Source organism: Lemur catta, chromosome 21 (assembly GCF_020740605.2).
Source record: "Lemur catta isolate mLemCat1 chromosome 21, mLemCat1.pri, whole genome shotgun sequence".
Lineage (NCBI taxonomy): Eukaryota > Metazoa > Chordata > Mammalia > Primates > Lemuridae > Lemur > Lemur catta.
The window spans coordinates 34,278,583-34,304,327 of NC_059148.1; the positions used below are offsets into that span (position 1 = coordinate 34,278,583).

The 25,745-nt window shown below is 60.5% G+C and overlaps 1 protein-coding gene across 1 annotated transcript; it reads left to right on the forward strand.

Moving 5' to 3' along the window:
- UROC1 (urocanate hydratase 1) lies at positions 1 to 24,834 on the forward strand. The gene is made up of 20 exons (XM_045534707.1): positions 1 to 183; positions 3,836 to 3,966; positions 4,994 to 5,087; positions 5,674 to 5,733; positions 6,036 to 6,164; positions 6,302 to 6,363; positions 7,968 to 8,034; positions 8,121 to 8,264; positions 9,023 to 9,111; positions 11,377 to 11,439; positions 11,601 to 11,780; positions 12,298 to 12,395; positions 12,572 to 12,644; positions 12,851 to 12,972; positions 15,699 to 15,769; positions 17,506 to 17,604; positions 18,507 to 18,606; positions 20,579 to 20,660; positions 23,661 to 23,760; positions 24,352 to 24,834. The coding sequence occupies exons 1-20, from the start codon at positions 58 to 60 to the stop codon at positions 24,490 to 24,492; spliced, it is 2,031 nt and encodes a 676-aa protein (XP_045390663.1). The 5' UTR covers positions 1 to 57; the 3' UTR covers positions 24,493 to 24,834.
- Positions 24,835 to 25,745: the final 911 nt, after the last annotated feature.

Below are 25,745 nucleotides of genomic sequence, written 5' to 3' on the forward strand. Positions count from 1 at the left end.
TGTGACTGCCAGTCTCTTCCTAGCCTCCCACGGAGCTGGCCTCAATCCCGGCTCGCCATGTCCGGCCTCCAGGCTCTGTGCTCCGGCCTGCCCCTGCGTCCCCTCCCAGAGAACCGGGGACGCCGGGCTGGGGTCCCGCACGCCCCGGTCAGGACCCCGGGCCTCAGCCCGCGCGAGCAGCAGGTAAGCACCGGGGGGTCCCCCACTTCCTGCTGTGGCCCCGCCCCGGCCTCCAGGGGCTCCCCGTGGGGTACGGGGGTGCTGGTCTCTGTCACACTCAGGATCACATGGCTGCAGCACCCTTGGGTCACCCTTGGGTGCGGGATCACTGTCCCCATGTACGCTGAGGCTCCAGGACACCCAGCCAGTGAGTGGTGGCACTGTGGTCACTTCCAGTGTGACAAGGAACCGGCCGGGTGTGCAGTGCCGCACGGCCAACGCGGGTGACCGTTTTCCTTGCCCGGTCCCAAGGCATGTGACTTTTGCGTGCTGCTCCACGGTCGGGCAGTGCCTGTTTTCTTTTCTTTGCTTTTCGAGACAGAGTCTGGCTCTGTCACCCGGGCTAGAGTGCCGTGGCGTCAGCCTCGCTCACAGCAACCTCAGACTCCTGGGCTCCAGCGATCCTCCTGCCTCAGCCTCCCGAGGAGCTGGGACGACAGGGGCTGCATCACCACGCCCAGCTCATTTTTTAAAATTTTTTTTGTAGAGATGGGGTCTTGCTATGTTGTCCCGGCTGATCTCCAACTCCTGGCCTCAAGCTCTTCCTGCCTCGGTCTCCCAAAGTGCCGGATGACAGGCGTGAGCCAGCGCCTCCTCCCCAGCTGTTTTCGTTTCAAGTTGCAGGCGTGGGGCTAGAACCCTACTGCGGTTTGGGGGTGCTGGGGAGAGCCAGGGCAGAGGCCGGGTGTCCCCTCACCTGATCGCCCCACTTTGCCTATAAGGAAACAGGCCCGGGAGGGAGGGCGCGCTTGTGGGGGGGTCCCCCGCGCTGCTGAGGCCCCACAAGAAGTCACTGGCCTTTGGGGACCCCATTTTTCTCGCTTGTCAGCTGCGGGCGTGGAGAGGGAGTGACAAGTGGCACAGAGCTGTCGCCCACTTGCTCTGTACTCAGAATTATTCGGGGATTTTGGATCCTGGGGGGGGGGACTGGAAGGCACAAACAAGCACAGATGTTCAAAGGGGAACCTACGACCCCCGGTGAAGACCCTGCACTTTGGCCCGGCGGCTCCTACACCGCCCACCGCCCCCAGCGCCGGCCACGAAGGCAGGGCGGGCGCCGCCGTGGGGAGGGGGTGCTGGGGGTCTTGGGGGCGGGGCTGGCGCCGGGGCGGGGGGGTGTGCAGGGGTGGGGATGGGGTGGGGGCGGGGTGCTGGCGCTGGGGCGGGGGTAGGGATGGGGGTGGGGGCGGGGGCTGGGGCAGGGGGTGTGCAGGGGTGGGGGATGAGGTGGTGGGCGGGGCTGGCGCTGGTGCAGGGGGTGGGGATGGGGTGGGGGCGGGGCTGGGGCAGGGGGTGTGCAGGGGTGGGGATACGGTGGGGGCGGGGGGGTGTGCAGGGGTGGGGATGGGGTGGGGGCGGGGGGGTGTGCAGGGGTGGGGATGGGGTGGGGGCGGGGCTGGGGCAGGGGGTGTGCAGGGGTGGGGATGGGGTGGGGGCGGGGCTGGCGCTGGGGCGGGGGGGGTGTGCAGGGGTGGGGATGAGGTGGGGGCGGGGCTGGGGCGGGGGGGTGTGCAGGGGTGGGGTTGGGTTGGGGGTGGGGCTGGGGCAGGGGGTGTGCAGGGGTGGGGATGGGGTGGGGGTGGGGCTGGGGCGGGGGGGTGTGCAGGGGTGGGGATGGGGTGGGGGCGGGGCTGGGGCGGGGGGTGTGCAGGGGTGGGGATGGGGTGGGGGTGGGGCTGGCGCTGGGGCGGGGGGCGGGGGAGGGATGGGTTAAGGGGGGGCGAAGCTGGGCTGAGATGGGGTGAGGGCGGGGCGAGGGGCGGGGCTGGGTTGAGATGGGCGGGGCGGGGCGGGGCTGAGGTGGGGCGGGTGGCGGGTGGGGGCGGGGATAAGGGCGGGGCGGGGCTGAGGTGGGCGGGGCCGGGTGGGTGGGGCTAGGGTTGGGGGCGGGGCTGGGGTGAGATGGGGCCGGAGTGGGACGGGGTGGGGCCTGGGTGGGTGGGGCTAGGGTTGGGGGCGGGGCAGGGCCAGGATGCCCCGCCCCCTGGCTTGCCCATCTGGCCCCAGGTCCACAATATCCGGGCAGTGGTCAGTGTTACTCCGCCCTTGGTCACCTCCCTGCTGGGTGCCCATGGCTTGACCTTTGACCTTCGGCCATGCGGGCTGGAGGGCCTGCCACCTGCATGGCTCACGTGATCCCAAAGTAGAGAGGAGTGACAGCTTCCCTGTGCTGAGAGCAGGCGCCCAGGGGCTGGCCGCCATCTGCCGGAGGGACACAGAGGCCCCGGGGTAGCAGAGGGACCTGTGAGCTTGGGGACCTCAAGCCTGAAGGGGCTGGATCTTGCCCCTGGCTCGGGGACAGCCAGCCTCCCGCTGTGCCCAAGCCCAGAGCCGGCTCCCTCTGCAGCTTGCTTTGTGCTGTGGCTTGTTTGCTGCTTTTTTTTTTTTTTAATTTAAATGTATTTCTTTGATTTTTGACATAAATTTTAAAGGTAATTTTATAAGATGAGAAATCAGATATGGCCGGGCGCGGTGGCTCACGCCTGTCACCCCAGCACTCTGGGAGGCCGAGGCGGGAGGATCGTTTGAGCTCAGGAGTTCGAGACCAGCCTGGGCAAGAGCGAGACCCCGTCTCTACTAAAAATAGAAAGAAATTAGATGGAACTAAAAATATATAGAAAAAATGAGCCGGGCATGGTGGCGCATGCCTGTCGTCCCAGCTACTCGGGAGGCTGAGGCAGGAGGATCGCTGGAGCCCAGGAGGTTGAGGCTGCTGTGAGCGAGGCTGACGCCGCGGCACTCTAGCCCGGGTGACAGAGCCAGACTCTGTCTCAAAAAATAAAAATAAAATAAAATAAAAGTCCCCAACCTTTGTGTCGAGCCCCAGAGGTGCCCTTGAATTGCACCTGCTGTCCTGACCTCTAATTGCGTACCTCGGCCGTGCCTGTTCTGGAACTTTCCATCGATGCAATTGTGCGGCATGTTCCCTTGTGAGTCAGCGTCTGTCACTGACTTTACGTTGGGAGAGTCATCCCTGCGGTTGGGTGCGGCTGCGGCGTGTTCATTATCACTGCTGTAGCGCAGCGGTTCTCAAAGTAGGGTCCCGGGCCAGCAGCACCGGCACCCTCTAGAACTTGCCGGAATCACCAATCCGGAGAGGGAGGGGGCAGCCCTCTGGGTGGTGCCAGAGCCAGGTGACCCTGATGCGTGCTGGAGTCTGAAAGACCCTGTCACCTCCTGCCTTCCTGTCCGGAGCCTGTGTCTCCTCCTAGCTGCACCCCAGCACCCCTCGATGGATGTTTGTTGATTGACTGAGTGAGCACATTCACCAAACCGGGCTCCTCCTGGTCCCTGATGCCTGCAGCCGGCCAGCCAAGCTGGGTGCCCGGAGGCGGACGCTTCTCTGCCTTTGCACAGGGCGCTTGGGGCTGGGGGCAGGCTGAGTCTGCATCTCCCCCATCGGGTCATGAAAGCAGAGGGAAGGGGCAATCAGGGCGGGCTTCCTGCAGGAGGAGACATTGAACGTGAGCCTGGGGAGACAGTCAGACGGTCTCCGGGTAGGACTGAGCACGGCAGAGGCACATCCAGGTGGGGGAGGGAGGAGGCCACCACGGTGGCCTCGGGATGCTTGGACTGGAGCCGGGGACCCCGCTGACTGTCCCGCCGTCCCCCCCAGCTGGCGCTGAGGAACGCCCTGCGCTATTTCCCGCCGGACGTCCAAGAGCTGCTGGCCCCCGAGTTCGCCGAGGAGCTGCGGCTCTACGGGCACATCTACATGTACCGCTTCTGCCCCGACATGGAGATGAAGTGAGCGCTGCCGGGCCCAGCCCCAGAGGGGCGGGGGGAGGGGGAGGAGCAGCGGGGAGGAGGGGGAGGGGCAGCGGGAGGAGGGGGAGGAGCGGCCGGGGGGAGGGGGAGGAGCAGTGGGAGGAGGGGGAGGAGCAGCCGGGGGGGGGAAGGGGAGGAGCAGCGGGAGGAGGGGGAGGAGCAGGTGGGGGAGGAGGGGGAGGAGCAGGTGGGGGAGGAGGGGGAGGAGCGGCCGGGAGGAGGGGGAGGGGCAGCCGGGGGGAGGGGGAGGAGCAGCGGGAGGAGGGGGAGGAGCAGCGGGGAGGAGGGGGAGGAGCAGTTGGGAGGAGGGGGAGGGGCAGCCAGGGGGAGGGGGAGGAGCAGCGGGAGGAGGGGGAGGAGCAGCGGGGAGGAGGGGGAGGGGCAGCCGGGAGGAGGGGGAGGAGCAGTTGGGAGGAGGGGGAGGAGCAGCCGGGAGGAGGGGGAGGAGCAGTGGGGGGAGGGGGAGGAGCAGTTGGGAGGAGGGGGAGGGGCAGCCGGGAGGAGGGGGAGGAGCAGCCGGGAGGAGGGGGAGGGGCAGCCGGGAGGAGGGGGAGGAGCAGCGGGGGGAGGGGGAGGAGCAGCGGAGAGGAGGGGGAGGAGCAGCGGGGGGAGGGGGAGGAGCAGCGGAGAGGAGGGGGAGGAGCAGTTGGGAGGAGGGGGAGGGGCAGCCGGGAGGAGGGGGAGGAGCAGCGGGGGGAGGGGGAGGAGCAGTTGGGAGGAGGGGGAGGGGCAGCGGGGGGAGGGGGAGGAGCAGCGGGGGGAGGGGGAGGAGCAGTTGGGAGGAGGGGGAGGGGCAGCGGGAGGAGGGGGAGGAGCAGCGGGGGGAGGGGGAGGAGCAGTTGGGAGGAGGGGGAGGAGCAGCGGGGGGAGGGGGAGGAGCAGTTGGGAGGAGGGGGAGGGGCAGCGGGGGGAGGGGGAGGAGCAGTTGGAAGGAGGGGGAGGGGCAGCCGGGAGAGGACGGGGAGGAGCGGCCGGGCCACTGCCGTGCCTCGACTTCCCCTTGCAGGGCCTACCCGATCGGGCAGTACCCCTGCCGCACACGAGCCGCGGCCGCCATCATGCACATGGTCATGAACAACCTGGACCCCGCCGTGGCCCAGGTAACAGCGGGGAAACTGAGGCCCGCCGCTGTCCAGCAGAAACGCAACATGAGACACAAACGTCACATTTTTAAGCTCGTGATGTGGCAACAGGGACACATTCACGGGACGTCGCCAAGCCCGTGCGGAGAGGCCCCTGTGTCCTGTCAACATTGTCACAGGGAATGCATGTGGCAGTCTCAGTTTTGTGACAATGCCACGAAAAACCAAAAAGACGCGGATTTCGTGCTATATTTCATTTATTCTGATATAGCCAAAATATCGTTTTGATGTGTCATCGGTGTAAATATTAGTAATGAGAATTGTCACTTTGTTTTTCCACACTGAGTCGGACATTGGGGGTGTATGTCACACGCGTGTGTGTGTGTGTGTGGTCAAAAGCCACATGTAGCCGGTGGCCGCCACGTTGGGTCACCTGGATCTGGCCACATGTGCCCACCCTGGGCGTCCTACGGGAGCCATCGTCACCCGTATTTCAGACAGGGCAGCTTCGGGGTGGGAGAGTCCCCGAGTTCCTTGGGGACAGCGTGTGGCTCTGCGGGCCCCTCCCGGGCCCTGCCCTCAGACAACACCCCGTGTTGTCCAGTTTCCCCAGGAGCTGGTGACCTACGGGGGCAACGGGCAGGTGTTCAGCAACTGGGCTCAGGTATGGGGGAGGCTGGGGCTTCACCCGTGTCCCACCGGCCTGTCCCCTGGGCTCGTCCTCCGATCTGGGCGGAGCTGGCAGGTCCACGGCTTCTGGGGACTCAGGCCACCTCCCGGGGCCTGTCCTGGAGATGCTTTGGGGGGGGTGGGGGGGATGCCATTGCGGGGTGTGGCCTGGGTGGACCAGGGGGCCGCCCGCGGGGGCCGGCAGGAGGTCTATGGGCCTGGGCGGTGGCAGGGGGTGGTGGCAGGGGGGTTGTCACCTCCGCTGACGGAGCCCTGCCTGCTCTGCTCCCCCTGCAGTTCCGGCTGACGATGTCCTACCTGTCGAAGATGACAGAAGAGCAGACGCTGGTCATGTACAGCGGCCACCCGCTGGGGCTCTTCCCCAGCAGCCCCGGCGCCCCCCGGCTGGTCATTACCAACGGGATGGTGCGTCCCAGATGGCCGCCTGCCCCGGGGGGAGGGGGGCTCCGGGACTGGGTCCGCTGGGGCAGGGAGGAGGGACAGGCACCCCGATCGCGCTCCCGGTCCCCCGCCTACCGCCTGCCCCTGTCCCCGTTTCCCAGGTCATCCCCAACTACTGCTCCAGGACCGAGTACGAGAAGCTGTTCGCCTTGGGGGTCACCATGTAAGTTGCCGTCTCAAGTCTATTAACACGATGTCCCCCCGCCCCCCGCACCGCTGGCATGTGTCATTAGAAAGCAAAGTGACTGGGAGGCCGAGGCGGGAGGATTGCTCGAGGTCAGGAGTTCGAGACCAGCCTGGGCAACAGAGCGAGACCCCGTCTCTACTAAAAAATAGAAATTAGCCGGACAACTAAAAATATATATAGAAAAAAAAATGAGCCGGGCGTGGTGGCGCATGCCTGTCGTCCCAGCTACTCGGGAGGCTGAGGCAGGAGGATCGCTGGAGCCCGGGAGGTTGAGGCTGCTGTGAGCGAGGCTGACGCCACGGCACTCTAGCCCGGGTGACAGAGCGACACTCTGTCTCAAAAAAAAAAAAGAAAGCAAAATGAAGTGATAAAGGCAAAACTCTCAGCATGGTGACAAAGAGAGAGCTTAGTGGACACTCTGCTCAGACGGGTGTGGGCCCTCCCCGGGAGCAGACCCCATGGGGGCAGGACGGGAGGGGTCCCCGCCACCCCGGTGGGGTCTGGGGGTTTCATTTGACTTCCTGGGTGCATCTTTATTACATTAGTATTATTCTCTTAAGTTGTGTGATAATCATACAATCTTCAAACGTAAGGATACGTCTCCCCATTTTTTTAGAAGAGGAAACAGAGGGTCTGAGTGGTCAGGTTTCTCGCCGAGGTTATGAGATGGGCTTGGTATTCAGACACAGCTTTGTGAGACCCCACTCTTGACCTATATCGGAGAGAACAGGGAGGGGACAAGGGGCTGGCGGAAGTCTCAGAGGGACAGGAGCCCGGCGGGAAAGAGATAGGAGCTGGCAATTGACAAGGAAGAAAACTGAGCGACAATAACCCCTGGAGAGTGTCCCCGTCCCCGGGGGCCGGCACGGTGCCAAAAAGTGAAGTGGTTGATAATTAACCAAGTGACGGAAGCAAGCAGGCTTGTGCACTGCTGGGGACAGTCACTTTGGAATTGCACGGTGTCTGTCAATATTTGAAATGTTTCTACCCTGTGACCCAGCGGTCCCCTCCCCGGTTTCTACCCTGGAGGGCGTGACCCACGGGCCCGGGGACCTGGGCAGGAGGCCGATCACGGCAGCACCATTCACGTAGCAGAATCGGAGCCATCCCGGGACCCCCGGGAGGGCGGCGGGAATGAAGCCCTGCAGAGGGTGCTCCTGGGTGTCCCTCTCTGTCCCTCAGCCCCATGACCAGGGGCGGGACTGTGCCCATCTTCTCTGCCGGGTGGCACTCCCGAGTAGCTGGCACGACAGGCATGCGCCACCACGCCCGGCTCATTTTTTCTATCTATATTTTTAGCTGTCCGGCTAATTTCTTTCTATTTTTAGTAGAGACGGGGTCTTGCTACATTGCCCAGGCTGATCTCGAACTCCTGACCTCGAGCGATCCTCCCGCCTCGGCCTCCCCGAGTGCCGGGGTGACAGGCGTGAGCCCCCGCGCCCGGCCTGGTCTCTTTTTCTTAAAGGAGAATGTCTGAATGCATTTTGGGGGGAGTTAAAAACGGATTTTGAGCCTCCTAGAGGGGGAGGCCGGTAGGAGCTGGGTGTAGCCCTGGGCTCGGTTGTCCTCTCTGTGGTCAGGTATGGCCAGATGACCGCGGGCAGCTACTGCTACATCGGTCCCCAGGGAATCGTCCACGGCACTGTGGTGAGAGACGGGGCCACTGGGGTGGGACAGGGGCCGGGGGCGACACGTAGGAGGGGCAGCCGATGCCCTGCGGCCTCTCCCCGCAGCTCACCCTGTTGAACGCCGCACGCCGGTACTTGGGTGTCGAGGACTTGGCCGGGAAGGTCTTTGTCACCTCTGGGCTCGGTGGAATGAGCGGGGCTCAGGCCAAGGCCGCGGTCATCGTGGGGTGCATCGGCGTGATAGCAGAGGTGAGCTGTCCTGAGCGCCCCGTGTGTCCCACTGAGTCCCCGGAACGTAGGTGACAGAAAAGACGTCGGTCCCGCAGCTCAAATGACACACCGGGGCCAACATCTCTAGATTCTCTTGTGCTTTCCTCGTGGACACAAAATCGCTGCCGCAGCTCCAGCCATCGCACGCACCCCTCAAGGCAGGAAGAAGTGAGACGGGAAGCGTCAACTGTCACCGACTATTTTAGCGGGAAAATCATGTCTTGCAGCCTCCTTTTTTGAAATGTCCTTGGTCAGTCTCTGATGAAATGGATGTGGGTTTTTTTGGGTTTTTTGGGTTTTTTGTTTTGTTTTTTTTTTTGAGACAGAGTCTGGCTCTGTCACCCGGGCTAGAGTGCCGTGGTGTCAGCCTCGCTCACAGCAGCCTCAACCTCCTGGGCTCAAGCGATCCTCCTGCCTCGGCCTCCCGAGTCGCTGGGACTACAGGCATGCGCCATGGCACCTGGCCGAAATGGATGTTCTTATCGCCAAGGGAAGGCAGAAATAGGGGACAGTTGTGACTATTTTGCACGTGGATCCTCTGCTGGGGCTCAACAGTGTCACCCTGAGTGAAATCTGGGTTCCCTGGGGATGGGAGGAGGAGGAGGAACATCCAGTGTGAAGGCAGCTTGCAGGGTCTGCCCCGAGACTGTGTTTTGGAAGCCAGTGATCTCCGGGCACGGCCCCGAGATATATACTCAGGGGTGGCAGCTGGGTGACAATGCGTCTCCCGGTCCCAGGTGGATAAAGCCGCCCTGGAGAAGCGTCACAAGCAAGGCTGGCTGATGGAGGTGACCGACAGCTTGGACCACTGCATCGAGAGACTCAGGTGTGGCCTCGGGGGGAGGGCTGGCTCCGACCCCTGACCCACGGGCGCTGGGAGGGGGAGGCCGTGAGGGGACCGGTGACTGCCTGTCATCTCGCCACCCCCGGGTGCTGCGGGCTCAGTCACTCGGCTCTGATGGGTCTCCGGTTGTCCCCTCGTGTTTCTGCACTCGGCCACCATTCTGGGGAGTACGTGGCTTGTCGTGTCCACTGTGTCCCCGGCCCTGCTGGGGACGGTGCGGTTGGGAGGGGTGTGTCCCCTCCACGTGCCCCGCCGGGCGCAGGGCAGCGTGTCTGCTCCTATTTGAGGTCTTCGGGGGTCTCTAGAGGACCGCGGGGAAGACTGCCCCGGGGGCTCCCGCTCGGATGCCATTTTTGAAGCATCCCCCCAACAAATTTGCCACGGGGGGGCGAGTCCCCTTTCCAAGGACGCGTCAGAGCCGTGGCAGCCACCTGGCCGTGGTGACAGTCACCGCAAGGGGTTGGATGTTGTTTGCTATAAAAATGTAAACTTCAGACACGATCCGGTGACCTTGTGGCTGTCCCCACGATCCAGCAGCGGATGCCGTGTTGATGCGGAGCTTTCTCAAATACCGATGTGACAGCAGTGGACCCACGGGAAACTGTCACATAACCGGGCAGCGGTTACAGGGGACATGCCAGAGCCCAGTGTGGCCTCCGAGGGCTTCACCGGGATCCAGTCCCGCCCCCGTGCGGGACGTTTAGTGCGCTGAGCATGGCCCGCCCACACACGTGAATGCACGTGAACACACATGTGAACACACATGTGAATACACATACAATGTGCACATACACACTGACTCTCACACACATAAACACCTACACCAGACACACATACACATATATGCACACAGATGCACACACATCTACACACAACACATACACACAACACATACAATACACATACAACACACATGTACACATACACATATATACACACAGACTCACACCTACACACCTACACACAACACATACACACAATGCACACAATACACATACACACAACACACATGTACACATACACATATATACACACAGACTCTCATATACACCTACACACCTACACACAACACATACATACAACATACACGATACACATACACACATACACAACACACATGTACACATACACATATACACACACAGACTCACACATACACCTAGACACAACACATACATACAACATACACAATACACATACACACAACACACATGTACACACACATACACACAGAGACTAACACATACACCTAGACACAACACATACATACAACATACACAATATACATACACACAACACACATGTACACATACACATATACACACACAGACTCACACATATACCTAGACACAACACATACATACAACATACATAATACGCATACACAACACACATGTACACATACACATATATACACACAACATACATACACATAACACACATACACACATAAACACATATGCACAACACATACACAGACATACACCCACATACACATCAACACGCACAACACACACATACAACACACACACATATACATACAGACTCTCACACCTACACACAACACATACAACACACAATGCACATAAACACAACACACATACACAACATATATACACACACACACTCCTACACACAACACATACACACAACACACATACAGAACACACACATACACGCAGGCACACACACTCACACGCACGCACATGCACACACGCACATGCACACGCACGCACACACACGCACACGCACACACACGCACACACACGCCAAGGCAGAGGGCCAACCGCCTTGTCCCCGCCGCCCGCCCGCGAGGCCCGTTCAGATCTTTCGTCCCCAAAACGCGCTTTGATTTCTGCCGTCCTGTTCAGCGTTTCCCACGTGACTTTGGGGGGGACCTTCGGCGAACCCCACAACTCTAGGGCCGCCCCAGCGAGTGCCCCGCAGACCCCTCTTAGGGTCCCCACAGCCTCGCTCTCCAGATCACCTGGGGGTCTGTCACTGCCGCTGCCTCAGTTTCCTGCTCCGGGCTGTCCGAGTCTGGGTTCCCCTTTCCCGTTCTGCGTCCTGGACAAAAGTCGGGGTCCCGAGAGGACACCCCCCAACCCCTGCCCGGCTCTCACGCACACGATGCTGGCGGTAGCCCGTGTGTCCCCCGTGTGTGCAGGTGGGTGGGTGGCGGGTGTGTCCGGGTGGCCGCGGGCAGGTGTGGAGGGGCCATCTGTCCCACCCTTGTGTCCCTGCTAGGGAAGCGAGGACCAAGAAGGAGGTGCTCAGCCTTGGCTACCATGGCAACGTGGTGGCTCTTTGGTGAGTGTGGCGGGGGAGGTGGCAGCCTCGGGGACCGTCCCCCGTCCCCAGGCTCTGCCGGCAAAGCGGACGGGACGCGGTCCCCATTTGGGGGTGGGTGACGGGTCACAGCCTCCGCGCGGCCGGGCCTAGAGTCGGGGACCGTCCCTCGGCGTCCCCAGGGAGCGCCTGGTCCACATCCTGGACACGACGGGGGAGCTGCTGGTGGACCTCGGCTCAGACCAGACGTCCTGCCACGACCCGTTCAATGGCGGCTACTACCCCGTGCAGCTCGGCTTCACCGAGGCCCAGAGCCTCATGACCTCGGACCCCACCGCCTTCCGGCGCCTGGTGCACGAAAGGTGACACGGGGTGCAGGGAAGGTGACCCAGGGCCAGGGCCGCTCCGTGGCCGGGGCGGGGCGGGTGGCAGGAGGTGGCTGGGCAGCCAGCCCACTTGTCCTGCTGTGTGGCTTTGGCCAAGATCTTGCCCTCTCTGAGCCTCGATGACGTCATGACATACGTGCGTCACGGGAATGGTGGGGGACAAACTGGACAGCCACTTGCAAAGTACCCGGGGCCACTCCCGACACACACACCTGTCGGTGCTTGAATCCATGCCGGGGCCTCTGTGTCCCCAAGCGGCTGGCGGGCCAGAGACCGGCAAATGCTTGTTAGGGGACTGGCAGGGTGGGGAGGGTTTCAATGCATGACAGGGGACAGGGGGCCACTCCCAGGCAGGTGGCAGCGTGCAGGGGCAGACCCGAGGCGCCAGGGGCTCCCCCGGCTGCTTGGCGGGGTGGGCTGGGGTGCCGGCCATCGGAGAGGGGGGTGCTCAGAGCTGTCACCGTGCAGGGACGTGACCCCTTGCCCCTTGCAGTCTGCGGAGGCAGGTGACAGCCATCAACAGGCTGGCCGAGGAGAACTTTTTCTTCTGGGACTACGGCAACGCCTTCCTCTTGGAGGCCCAGAAAGCAGGTGGGTGACAGGCGGAGGGGTGGGCCAACCCAGGGGGGCTTCCTGTGCCCCTGCCGAGGCGGCCTGGCTTGGCCCCTCCGGGCCTCAGTTTCTCCATGTTCTCTGAGAACACAAAACGCCATCCGGAGGGTGTTGGTGGTGACTGTCCGGGGTGGGGTGGGGGGCTGTGCCCGCAGGAGCGGACGTGGGGAAGAACGGGGACACTAGGACGGAGTTCCGCTATCCCTCGTACGTCCAACACATCATGGGGTGAGTGACGTGGCTGGCGTGGCTGGTGCAGGGACTTGGGGGGAGCGGGTGCCAGGCCACCGCACCCCACCACTGTCATCTGGGAAGGTGAGTCTGTCCCAGGTGAATTTGCATGAGGCTCGCCCGGGCACTGCGCCCCCCTGGCCCGGCCAGTCCGGAGGGGTCAGCCCGGGAGCCCCACGTGACGAGACGTTTTGTCCCCATAGGGACATATTCTCCCAGGGATTCGGGCCTTTCCGCTGGGTCTGCACGTCGGGGGACCCCCAGGACCTCGTCGTCACGGACCAGCTGGCCACGTCTGTGCTGGAGGACGCCATTGCTGGAGGAGGTGATGCCACCGGGTTGCTCGTGGGCGGGGGTCCCCCAAAGCTCCTGCCTCTATAGTGACAGCCCCCCCCCCCAGAGCTTGGCAGCTGGTGGCAGCTTCTTTCTGGCCCCGATGGCTTTTGGGAGTGTCCGGTGGACACACCGCTGCGGACCACAAGGGACTCAAAGAATCTTGAGGCCAGCCAGCAGGGTCTGGGTCCCCAGATGCCATCCGGGGAGTCTCGCACGCACAGACCCCGTGCTACACGAAGCCACCACCGTCCGGAGGACTCTCTGGTGGCACGTGGCAGAAAGCCACTCACCGTGGCTGAAGCAGAGAGGGCTTTGCAGCGTGGGGAGCTGGGGCGTCCCCAACACGACCCTCTGTCCCTGCCTCTGCCCTGCCCGTGGCCGCAGGGTCATGCCCGTCCCGGGTGCCGCCTGCACGCGGCTCCGCCGGCCCCACACCCGCCGGTGCACGCAGGTCCCTCTGTGCAGGGTCCCTCGGGCTCGGTGACGGTGCTCTGTCCCTCTCGAAGCCCCCCGCCCCCCTTTCTAAACCACAGTGGGTCCTTGTCGCGTGTAGTTGATGTCCTCGTGCATCACGTGGAGACGACAAGGCAGCTGCTTCGCGAAACTTCTCGGTTGTGGGAGTCTCACCCCCCTCCCCGTTTCTCTGCAGCTTCCCTGCGGGTGGGGGTGCAGGTGGGAGCGGCCTTCCCGTGCGGGTGGGCGTGGCCTCCCGTGCGGGTGGGAGTGGCCCCCCGTGCATGTGGGAGTGGCCTGCTCGTGGAGGTGGGAGTGGCTTCCCTGTGCGGGTGGGAGTGGCCTCTGTGAGAGTGGGAGTGGCTTCCCCGGGCGGGTGGGAGTGGCCTCTCCATGCGGGTGGGAGTGGCCTCCCCGTGGGGGTGGGAGTGGCCTCCCCGTGGGGGTGGGAGTGGCTTCCCTGTGCATGTGGGAGTGGCCTCATGGGGGTGGGAGTGGCTTCCCTGTGCATGTGGGAGTGGCCTCATGGGGGTGGGAGTGGCTTCCCTGTGCGGGTGGGAGTGGCCTCTCTGTGAGGGTGGGAGTGGCTTCCCCGGGCGGGTGGGAGTGGCCTCTCCATGCGGGTGGGAGTGGCCTCCCCGAGGGGGTGGGAGTGGCTTCCCCATGGGGCGGGCGTGGCTTCCCCGTGCGGGTGGGCGTGGCTTCCCCGTGGGGGTGGGAGTGGCTTCCCCGTGGGGGTGGGCGTGGCTTCCCCCTGCATGTAGGAGTGGCCTCCCGTGCGGGTGGGCGTGGCTTATCCATGCGAGTAGGAGTGGCTTCCCTGTGAGTGTGGGAGGGGCCTCCCCGGCGGGTGGGCGTGGCTTCTCCGTGGGGGTGGGCGTGGCTTCCCGGTGCGGGTGGGCGTGGCTTCCCCACGCAGGTCGCCATCCTTTGCCGCCTGCTCTACGTCCCCAGGGCCCACTGTCACCCTGCTGCCGGCTGCCAGCTCCCCCGGGCCCCCCTAGGTGGGAGGAGGCCGGCAGGGGCCCGAGTGGCGTCAGGGAAGGAAGGGGACCAGGGGTCTCCTCTTGGGAACCTGCTCAGGACCCCCCAAGGTGCCCTGGCGGTGAGGACAGTGGCACGGCCGTCAGCAGGCCAGGTGGCCGGGGTCTGACCACTGTCCCCCGCGAGGAAGCCGTGAGCTTCGCCTCTGCCATTGCCTGTGGTGTAAACACTCCCAGCCCGGCGGCCTTCGAGCCGTGCCCGTGACCTGGCTGCGTGTCTGCAGTTGCACCAGGGACAGGCGACAGGCGCTGACGCCTGGCGACCCCAGTCCCTAGCAAAGGACAGGAAAGGATAGGCAGTGAGATTTGAGTAGTACCTTCGTTTTATTTTTGTCTGTCACCCGGGCTAGAGTGCCGTGGCGTCAGCCTCGCTCACAGCGATCCTCCTGCCTCAGCCTCCCGAGTAGCTGGGACGACAGGCACGCGCCACCACGCCCGGCTAATATTTTCTATATATATTTTTAACTGTCCAGATCATTTCTTTCTATTTTTAGTAGAGACGGGGTCTCGCTCTTGCTCAGGCTGGTCTCGAATTCCTGACCTCGAGCGATCCTCCCACCTCGGCCTCCCAGAGTGCAGGGGTGACAGGCGTGAGCCTCCGTGCCCGGCCTAGCTTCATTTTTAATACAACTGTTTTACAGTTAGGTTTATTTAATTAAAACTTTAATGACATCTGCATTAATCGCTGGCTCAATTCGTCCTGGAAACATCACCCGTCTGCTCTCATGAGCTGGTCCACGCTGACACCCCCGCACGCCCTCCGCGTGTGAGCTCGGCCGGCCGAGCCTATTCCCGCCTCGGGGCCTTCGCTGTGGCTGTTCCCTCTGCCTAGAACTCTGTTCCCTTCGAGCTCCGTGTAGCTCATTCCTTCCCAGTTTGCTGTCGGCTCCCGTGGTCACCCTAACACAACCCGCAGTGACCACCTTGTCACACGCCCTCATTGTCTTCGTGGCCCGCAGCCGTCTTTGTTCCTGGTATACAGCAGGCGCTCAAGAGCTGTTCCGGAGGGGAAGGGTGTTGCAGGCAGCAGACTGCACAAGTCCACACGTTAACTCTCGTGACTGCCGCTATGGCTCTCCAAGCGGGACGGCCACTGTGGTTGGGCCTGGGTCCCCGGCTTGTGTCTTGTCTCCGGGGCTGAGGTGGGTGCAGAGCTGGTGTCTGTGTCCCCGGCGAGAGCTCCCAGCGCCTGTGACAGTCCCCTACGCTCTCCCTGCAGTGCAAGCGTCCGTGAACCTGCAGTATATGGACAACATCCGCTGGATCCGAGAGGCCGCCAAGCACCGGCTGGTGAGGGCTGGGGTCTGCGGGGGGCAGGGGGGGGCCCTGTGTGTTGGTGACATCAGCCCCCCCCCGGTGGCCATGCTGCGTGGACAGAGAAACACAATGTGTCACATACTCGCACATTGGAACATCATCCAGCCCTAGCAAGGAAGGAAATTCTGCCACCTGCCCCCACTTGGGTGCACCTTGGGGACATGACGCTAAGTGACACACGCCAGTCACAAAAGGCCAAGCACCGTGTGATCCCACTCGGATAGACAGTCACGTTCACAGAGAGACAGAACGCGGAAGGGCTGGGGAGGGGGCTGGGGGAGACGGGTGGGGTGACAGTCACACAACATTCTGATTTTGCTTAATGTCGGTGAACTGTGTGCACTTAAAAATGGCTACGATGCTCCATTTTATGTGACATGCATTTTGCATTTTTGCAAGACGGAGCTCCCAGCCCGCGGGCGCGAGGTCGCCTGGTCTGCAGGGGCTCACTGGCGAGTCGGGGACACGCCCGCCTCTTCCTGGGAGCAGCCTGGGTTTCCCAACCTCAGCACTCTAGACATTCGGGCCGGATGCATCGTTTAAATTTGGCATCGAATATATTCAGTGTTGTGCCACCATTGCCACCGTCCATCTCAGAACGTTCTCATCGCCCCAAACAAACTCTGTCCCCGTTAAACATGACCTCCTGGCCGGGCACGGTGGCTCACGCCTGTCATCCCAGCACTCTGGGAGGCCGAGGCGGGAGGATCGCTCGAGGTCAGGAGTTCGAGACCAGCCTGGGCAATGTAGCAAGACCCTGTCTCTACTAAAAATAGAAAAATTAGTTGCACGACTAAAAATATGTAGAAAAAATGAGCCGGGCGTGGTGGCGCATGCCTGTAGTCCCAGCTACTCAGGAGGCTGAGGCAGGAGGATCGCTTGAGCCCAGGAGGTTGAGGCTGCTGTGAGCGAGGCTGACGCCACGGCACTCTAGCCCGGGTGACAGAGCCAGACTCTGTCTCAAAAAAAAATAAAAATAAAAATAACCCCCCGTTCCCTCTCCCCTGAGTTGCCACCATTCTACCCTCTGTCTCTGTGCCTTTAACTATCATTCCCCGGACGTCACCTCACTGCAGTCACACGGAGTTTGTCCGTCTGCGTCTGTCTGATTGCTCTTAGCGTAATGTCCTCGAGGGTCATCGGTGGTGTGGCCGGGCTCAGAAGTCCCTTCCTTTTTCACGGCTGAGTAATATTCCAGTGTCTGCGAGTAGCGCGTTTTGTTTGTCGATCCACCTAGCGACGGACACTTGGGTGGCTTCTGCCTTTTGGTGGCCGTGCGTAAAACTGCGGTGACCGGAGGTGTGCGGATGGCTCCCCAAGTCTCTGGGGGCTGGATAACTCCTGGTGGTGGTCGGGGGGCACCCCCTCCCCGTGCCAGCCGGCAGCACCCCGAAACTGTCTGTAGTCCTTGCCAAATGCCTGGAACAGGGAACCTCCTCGGAGCACGGGGGTCCCCCAGGGATGAACCCTGGGCTGACGGGTCACGGGGGTGTCTGGGGACCCCAACGGCGTGGACACACGGGGCTGGGGTGGCCGTCCGGTGGGCTAGACGTGAGGCTTGGCCGCAGGACACAAGCTTTTGGGGACCCAGCACCTCGGGGGTCTGCCTGGGCCTTCCCGGAGGGGCCTCAGGGTGCCGGGGGGCTGTGTCCCTGTCCCCAGCGCCCTGACTCTGCCAGCTGAGGCCACTCTCGCTGTCCCCTCCGCAGGTGGTGGGCTCCCAGGCCAGGATCCTGTACTCCGACCAGAAGGGCCGTGTGGCAATCGCGGTGGCCATTAACCAGGCCATTGCACGGGGGGACATCAAGGTGAGGTGTCGTGTGCTCTGGGCGGGGACTTCCCTGAGGCTGCTCCTGTCACTCCCGCCGGCATGGCCCTGGGGCTTCAGCCTGCCCTGCCCCCCAGCTTTCGGGGGAGCGCCCCCCAATCCATCGGGGTCCACAGCCGCTGTCCGGGGACATTAGCCCTCCCCCAGCCGAGCCCCAAACTGCCACCTTTTTCGGGAAACCTGGAGGCTTTGGTCCCTGGGACCAGACGGGCAGAGGGGCTCAGAGGTGACCCGAGCTCTGTTGGGGACACAGCCGTGGGCGGTTGTTGAGGGAGTGACAGGGACCCAGCTCTGTGCTGTGTGTTGGTGCGGGGGGGCGGGTGACTGGGGCCGGGCATGATGCGGCCGGTCCTCAAAGCCAGGCCGCTCACACTGTCCCCTGCTGTGTCACCTTGAGCAACTCACATGCCCTCTCTGGGCCTCAGTTTCCTCCTCTGAACAGAGAAGGATGTTAAAAATCTCAAAGCGTGTGTGTGCGTGAGAATGAAATGAGTTGATGTCCCCAAAAGCAATTTCACGCATCCTTTTTATTTTTTTTGGGGGGGGGACAGAGTCTGGCTCTGTCACCCGGGCTAGAGAGCCGTGGCATCAGCCTCGCTCACAGCAGCCTCAACCTCCTGGGCTCCAGCGATCCTCCTGCCTCAGCCTCCCGAGTCGCTGGGACGACAGGCACGCGCCACCACGCCCGGCTCATTTTTTCTGAATCTACGATGAGTCACTACCGATGACCTCGAAGTGGCTGTGCTTCCTCTTGCCCAAGAGGGTCTATTTTCAAGGGGGAGAAATCCCAGGGGGTCCCGGCGTGGCCTGTCCCTTGTCCCCTGCCTCTCTGCTGGGCAGTGTCGTGGACAATTGCCGGCATCTTTTATCCCTCTTTGGCAGGCGCCGGTGGTCCTGAGCCGAGACCACCACGACGTCAGTGGCACCGATAGTCCCTTTAGGGAGACCTCCAACATTTACGACGGCTCCGCTTTCTGTGCAGGTGACAAAAACAAACATCTGTGTTTTTTTTTTAGTGTCGTGTTAGATTTGTATTTTATTTACAAATGAGTCGATTCATTCAGTGAGTCACGTTGTTGTTGTGAAGAATGTTCTGGCATCCCAGAGCCTTGGCGGGGAGGGGTGACCCACCCAGTGGGCAGGGGGCTCTGCGGTGAGGGACACCTGGTGCTAGAACTGGGCCGGTGCCAGCGCGCTGGGTCCGTCGGATGTCCCCGGACCCGGGTGTGGGTTGGCCCTGTCGCTTGCAGGGTGACACACACAGTGTCACCTTTTCTAGATTCTAGAGCTGCATGTCTTGGCCATTGGGCCCTTCCCCATGTTCATAGCCCGGCACCAAGAGGAGGGGAATGTTTTAAGGAGCCTCCCCGATCCTATCTGGGGGGGCTCTTGGAGGAAGAGGCTGCGCAGCCCTGTGTGTGTCTGTGTCCCCAAGAACTTCCCAGTCTCAGACCAGCTCCTGCCTGTCCCTGAGCACCGGGTGGGCACTGCGGGGCCCAGGCTGGGCTCTGTTGCTCCCTGGGGTGTCCCCTCTCCCCAGGGTTCGGCTTAGGCGACTGTCCTGGGACCTCCATTCTCTGATGGAGCAGGAGAAAGTCGTTCATCCACAGTTGGTTCCTCCACCCGCCTTTTCCGGGAGGAGAGCGATGCCATCTGGCCCTGTGCACCTCTGAGCTGACACCCGTCCCTCGGAGTTTATTTTATTTTATTTTGTTTTGTTTTATTTTATTTTATTTATTATTTTATTATTTTATTATTTTATTTTTTATTTTATTTTATTTTTTTATTATTTTATTTTATTTTTTTATTTTTTATTTTATTTTTTTTATTTTTTTATTTTATTTTATTTTATTATTTTATTTTATTATTTTATTTTACTTACTTTATTTTATTTTATTTTATTTTTTATTTTTTATTTTATTTTTATTTTATTTTATTTTATTTTATTTTATTTTATTTTTTATTTTTTTATTATTTTATTTTATTATTTTATTTTTTGTTATATTATATTATATTATATTATTTTTTTATTTTATATTTTATTTTTTATTATTTTATTTTATTTTATTTTTTATTTTATTTTATTTTATTTTTTATTTTCTTATTTTATTTTATTTTTTATTTTTTATTTTATTTTTTTATTATTTTATTTTATTTTTTATTTTTTTATTATTTTATTTTATTATTTTATTTTTTGTTATATTATATTATTTTTTTATTTTATATTTTATTTTTTATTATTTTATTTTATTTTATTTTTTTTATTTTATTTTATTTTTTATTTTATTTTATTTTATTTTTTATTTTTTATTTTCTTATTTTATTTTATTTTATTTTTTATTTTTTATTTTCTTATTTTATTTTTTCTTATTTTATTTTATTTTATTTTTATTTTATTATTTTATTTTATTTTATTTTTTTATTTTTTTATTTTATTTTATTTTTTGAGACAGAGTCTGGCTCTGTTGCCCGGGCTAGAGTGCCGTGGCGTCAGCCTCGCTCACAGCAACCTCAGCCTCCTGGGCTCCAGCGATCCTCCTGCCTCAGCCTCCCGAGTAGCTGGGACTACAGGCATGCGACACCACGCCCGGCTCATTTTTTCTATATATATTTTTAGCTGTCCAGATAATTTCTTTCTATTTTTAGTAGAGACGGGGTCTCGCTCTTGCCCAGGCTGGTCTGGAACTCCTGACCTCGAGCGATCCTCCCTCCTCGGCCTCCCAGAGTGCTGGGGTGACAGGCGTGCGCCACCGCACCCGGCCTCTCATCCTTGATTCTCGTGCTCCTTCTGCATCTGGGCACCTCATCAGGATGACAATAGCAAAGGATGACGGGGCCAAAGATGCCATGTGTCCCTAGCTGCCTGCTCGCCCCGTTCTCCAGGCCTGAGCCTGTCTGGGCCCCGCACCCGCGTGGCGCAGGGAGTGACAGGCGGTGGCTTCTGTTTCCCCCAGACATGGCCGTGCAGAGCTTTGTGGGCGACGCTTTCCGCGGAGCCACCTGGGTGGCGCTTCACAACGGAGGGGGCGTGGGCTGGTAAGAAGGTTTCGGAGGACAGAACGGGGGGCGGGGTGGGGGGCTGATGCGGGAGTCTCGGGCATCCCTGGGGTGGCTGGAGTCCTGGACCCTACATCCCGGGCCACCTCCCGGGCCACCTCCCGGGCCACCTCCCAGGCCACCTCCCCGGCCGCTGGCTCAGCTGCGGGGGTGATCCTCGTGTGACCTGAGAATCGTCATCGGACGGACAGAACCTCAGGGGAGGGGGACTTGCACAAGCCACTCCACCTGCTGGGGTCCCCATGTCACAGGGGACACGGAAACCCACGTGGGTGCTCAGTAGGGACAGCGGCCGCCCTTGCGTGTCAATTTCCAGGGTGCTCTCAGAGCTGAATTCCGGAGAATTCTCTGGGCCTTTTCCTTCCCACTCTGATCGGCCCATTTGAGAGATCAGCGGCCACCCGAGGTTCCCAGGGCAGCTGGCCGTGGGCGGGGGACATCTGTGTCCCCGGCTCACGGCTCTGCCGCCGCGCTGGCCTGCTTCTGTGTGTGCCGTGAGGAAGCGGGGTTCCTGGGGGGGCCTCACTCCGGCTGGCGTCACAGTGCCAGCGGGAAGACGGTCACTGCTAAGCACAGGGACTCACTAACCAGGACCACAGGGCAAGCACTTGCTAAACCCTTGGAGCCCAGTCTCTGACCTAAGCCTAGAAGGCAAGCACGTTTGACAGACGAGGAAACTGAGGCACTGGAAGATTTGATGAACTGCACGTGCACAGCCCTGCCTCTCGGGGGGAAGGGCCCCGGGCCTGGCTCTAGTGGCCGTCTGTGAACTGCCCTCTGAGCCCGTTTGTGTTTTTTTTTTTTTTGAGACAGAGTCTCGCTCTGTCGCCCGGGCTAGAGTGCCGTGGCGTCAGCCTAGCTCACAGCAACCTCAGCCTCCTGGGCTCAAGCGATCCTCCTGCCTCAGCCTCCCGAGTGGCTGGGACGACAGGCATGCGCCACCACGCCCGGCTCAATTTTTCTATATATATTTTAGCTGTCCAGCTAATTTCTTTCTATTTTTAGTAGAGACAGGGTCTTGCTACATTGCCCAGGCTGGTCTCGAACTCCTGACCTCGAGCGATCCTCCCGCCTCGGCCTCCCCGAGTGCTGGGGTGACAGGCGTGAGCCACCGCGCCCGGCCCTGTGCCCGTTTTGGCCAGATCACGCAATGCCCTGCCCTCCGGGGTCAAATCCCAGAGCATGTGACAGGCTAGCTTGACCCCGGGCACTTCAAGGCTGAAGTTCTGAGCTGCAGGCCACCGCGGTGGCTTCAATGCATGGACAATGTGACCGAGTCCACGTCCTCTCTGACACACGGGCTGGAGAAAACTTGCTCCAAGGCGACACCTCTTGTCTTTCTTGTGTGCAAACCCAGGTTTCCTCCCGAGCCCCCTGGCACCGACCCCCAGCCCCTGGGCTTCTCTGAGTCCCAGGGTGCCGATGGGTTCGTGCATGTTGTCCCCAGCGCAGGGGTGCACCTGTGGGTCCCAAGGACGGTCCTCCGTGCAGAGGATAAACGAGTTGCGATAGTGGCTCATGCTTATTCCTCTAATCAGGTCTAATACCTGTGACATTTATTTTGCTTTACCTGTGACACGGGGTTGTACGTTTATGGTTTTTCTCAGAGGTACAGCTGGGTGTCCCCACCCCATCTGTGACATGTGTGCGTCACCCCAAATTGTCCGTTAATACCGACGCCATAGCGATGCCGTCTTCTGGGATCCGCCTGCTGAGGGTTCCCCGGCAGTCAGAAGTTGTCACCAGGAGGGGCCCAGCTGGGCAGGGAGGCAGGCAAAGCTGGGTGAGCCCGGGAGCCCCCCGGGACTAGGCCAACCGGGGGCACACACTCGGCAGGTACAGGGAGAAGTTGCAAGTGACGTCCACGGCAAGTGACGAATGACAGGCAGGAGGGACACGTTTGCAGCAGGACGATGCCAGCCAGTGACAACATCGAGGGTGTTTCCTGTGTGTGTGTGTGTGACTGAGAGCCAGGAAGACTGTTGTGATCTGTCCAGGGCAGCACATGGCACGGAAGCCCCTTTGCCCTTGACAATGACGTCGTCGAAGATGAGGATGGAGAAGGTTGTCACAGGCCGACGGGGGACACCCTCGGGGGCAGACACGGGGAAATATTTAACAGTCAAATTGCACCGACACACTTGGCTAAAATTCAAACTGCAGCTATTGAGAAATGAATGAGGCCGGGCGCGGGGGCTCACGCCTGTCACCCTGGCACTCGGGGAGGCCGAGGCGGGAGCATCGCTCGAGGTCAGGAGTTCGAGACCAGCCTGGGCAATGTAGCGAGACCCCGTCTCTACTAAAAGTAGATAGAAATTAGCTGGACAGCTAAAAATATATATAGAAAAAATGAGCCGGGCGCGGTGGCGCATGCCTGTAGTCCCAGCTACTCGGGAGGCCGAGGCAGGAGGATCGCTTGAGCCCAGGAGGTTGAGGCTGCTGTGAGCGAGGCTGACGCCACGGCGCTCTAGCCCGGGCGACAGAGCCAGACTCTGTCTCAAAAAACAAAAAAAGAAAAACAAGAACGTGGCAGGGCCTGTTAGAGGTGGTTAAAACGGTGCACAGCGAAATGCAATAATAAAAAAACAAGAAAGATTGAAAATAAAGGAACTCAGACTTCGGGGAATCGGAGGGACCCCAAAATACGCCCGAAGGGGTAAGATAAAGATCACGAAGATGAAACTACAGAGAATGACAACTGGAGGGAGGGATACGAGAGACACCCCCCAAGGGAGTGGGCTTTATGGGGACGGCCCTTTGGGGACAGGCGGAGGTCACAGCCCGCTGGGCAGGCGGGCTTCCAGCGGGTGACTCCAAATGGGGGACAGCGCAGAGGCACGAGCCGGCAGGCGGCTGGTCTACACCCCATTCCGGCTCTGCACCCGCTTGTCCGCACCCCGCACCCCGCATTTCCAAAACCCCCGCCCCGTGCGGGGTCAGGCCCCGGGGAGGGACCCGGAACCCGTCTGCCTCTTGCAGGGGCGAGGTGATTAACGGGGGATTCGGCCTCGTGCTGGACGGGACCCCCGAGGCCGAGCAGAAAGCCAGGCTGATGCTCAGCTGGGACGTCTCCAACGGCGTGAGTCCCCCCCCCTCCATGTCCCTGCACCTCCTTCCGTCCCCCTTGGGGGCTGTCCCTCTTCCGAGTGAGCTTTGTCCCCTTCGCCCCGGAAAACAAGAGCTCGTCTTGCCCATTCCTGCGTCCCCGGCTACTGCCGGGGCTCCCTCCCCCTCGGGGACATTTCCAGAGCCTCCTTTGGGTGTCCCTGCCTCTGTCCCTGCAGGCGGCTACGACAGTCCCCGTGCTGGAGGGAGGTGGCTTCTGCCTTAGTGTCCCCTCTCTACTGTCCTCGAAGGCGGGACAGAGGGTGCAGGTTAAGCTGCGGGGGTCTTCGGTTGTGCGACCATGACCCTCCCCTTGCTGTGACACAGCACGCTCTCGGGGTGGGGGACAGGGGGCTGGATTTGTCCCCAAGGCCCTGTTATAGGCAGCTGGGAAGGGTGACAGGCAGGGCTGAGACCCCAAAAGAAGGCAAGAGAGGGGAGGCCTGGGCTCGGGGCCAGGCGAGGGCAGACACGCACAGCATCCGAAGTCCCTGACGTGGACGGAGCCGGGACACGTGGGGACGCCGGTGACAGGCACGATGACTGCCACACCCTCTTTTCCCAGGTGGCCCGGCGCTGCTGGGCCGGGAACCGGAAGGCCTATGACATCATCTGCCAGACCATGCGCGAGAACAGCGGCTTGGAGGTGACCCTGCCCCACGAGGTCGGGGACGAGCGTGTGCTCCGGGAGGCCCTGGGGCTCTGAGCGGGGGGGGGCCACCGTCACAGCCAGGAGCCCCCGGCTGCGGCCCCTCCAGCCTCCCCTCCTCCCTGGACCGGCCACCGTGCGCCTTCCTGCCGGCACAGCCCCACCGCTGCCACCAGGCCCATTTCACAGATGGGCATGTTGAGGCCCAGGAGGCCGGCGACAGTCTCGCTCAGGGCTGCTTTGTCCTCAAGCCTCCAGGGGCTTGGGGGTGCCAGCCGCGAACGCCGGCCGAGCTGGGCACCAGCCAGGGCCCTCCCGAGCCCCCCTGGGGTTCTCTGTAGCCGGGTTTGTCCCCAACTGGGCCTCCGGCACAGATGAGAAATAAAGGGGTAAACAGTCGGCTGTGTACTGTCTCTGCCCCTAAGGCTAAGGGACCGTTTGCTGGGGACAAAGGAGAGGAGGAGGGTCAGGCCCTGAGGCCAGCACAGCAGGGACCTGGCTGTTGACAACAGAGGTCACCTGGGGGCCCCGTCTGGGACCTGGGGCCAAGCAGGACCCGTGTTGGTCCCCAAGGTCACGGTCTTGCTCCCCTCCCCCTGGGCCCCATAACCCAGGGATGGCTGGACCCAGAGCTGTCACCCCAGCACTCTGGGAGGCCGAGGCGGGAGGATCGCTCGAGGTCAGGAGTTCGAGACCAGCCTGGGCAATGTAGCAAGACCCCGTCTCTACTAAAAATAGAAAGAAATGATCTGGACAGCTAAAAGTATATATAGAAAAAATGAGCCGGGCGTGGTGGCGCATGCCTGTCGTCCCAGCTACTCGGGAGGCTGAGGCAGGAGGATCGCTGGAGCCCAGGAGGCTGAGGCTGCTGTGAGCGAGGCTGACGCCACGGCACTCTAGCCCGGGCGACAGAGCCAGACTGTCTCAAAAACAAAAAAAAAAAAATGCTTTTCATCAAACTTTCACCTGGTTAGGAAGCAAGCGTGTGCCAGGAGTCTGGGCGTGCAGCCGTGAATGGGAGGGAGCTCTGTGGTCCCCGAGCGGCCATGGGGAGGGGACCGTAGTGACTCAGCGGGGCAGGGACATGTCCCAGGATTGCACGATGACAGCCACAAGAGGAGACAAGAGAGATGGGGGAGGTGCGAGATGAAGAGGGGGCTGGTCAGCAGAGTCCTCCAGGAAGAATCAGACACCAGTGGAAAAACAGGTGACTGTGCTGTGCGTGTGTCCGGGTGACATGGGAAGAGAGGGCAAAGGGCAGGAGGCGGGCCAGAGCAGCAGACCCTACGGGCAGGGTTTGGGTGGGGCAG

Bases quoted from the DNA above. Each gene is read 5' to 3' on its own strand.
- UROC1 (XM_045534707.1), top strand. From the start codon at position 58: ATGTCCGGCCTCCAGGCTCTGTGCTCCGGCCTGCCCCTGCGTCCCCTC. The intron at 3,967-4,993 runs GTGAGCGCTGCC...TTCCCCTTGCAG, and splicing joins TGCCCCGACATGGAGATGAA to GGCCTACCCGATCGGGCAGT. The intron at 12,396-12,571 runs GTGGGTGACAGG...CTGTGCCCGCAG, and splicing joins CTTGGAGGCCCAGAAAGCAG to GAGCGGACGTGGGGAAGAAC.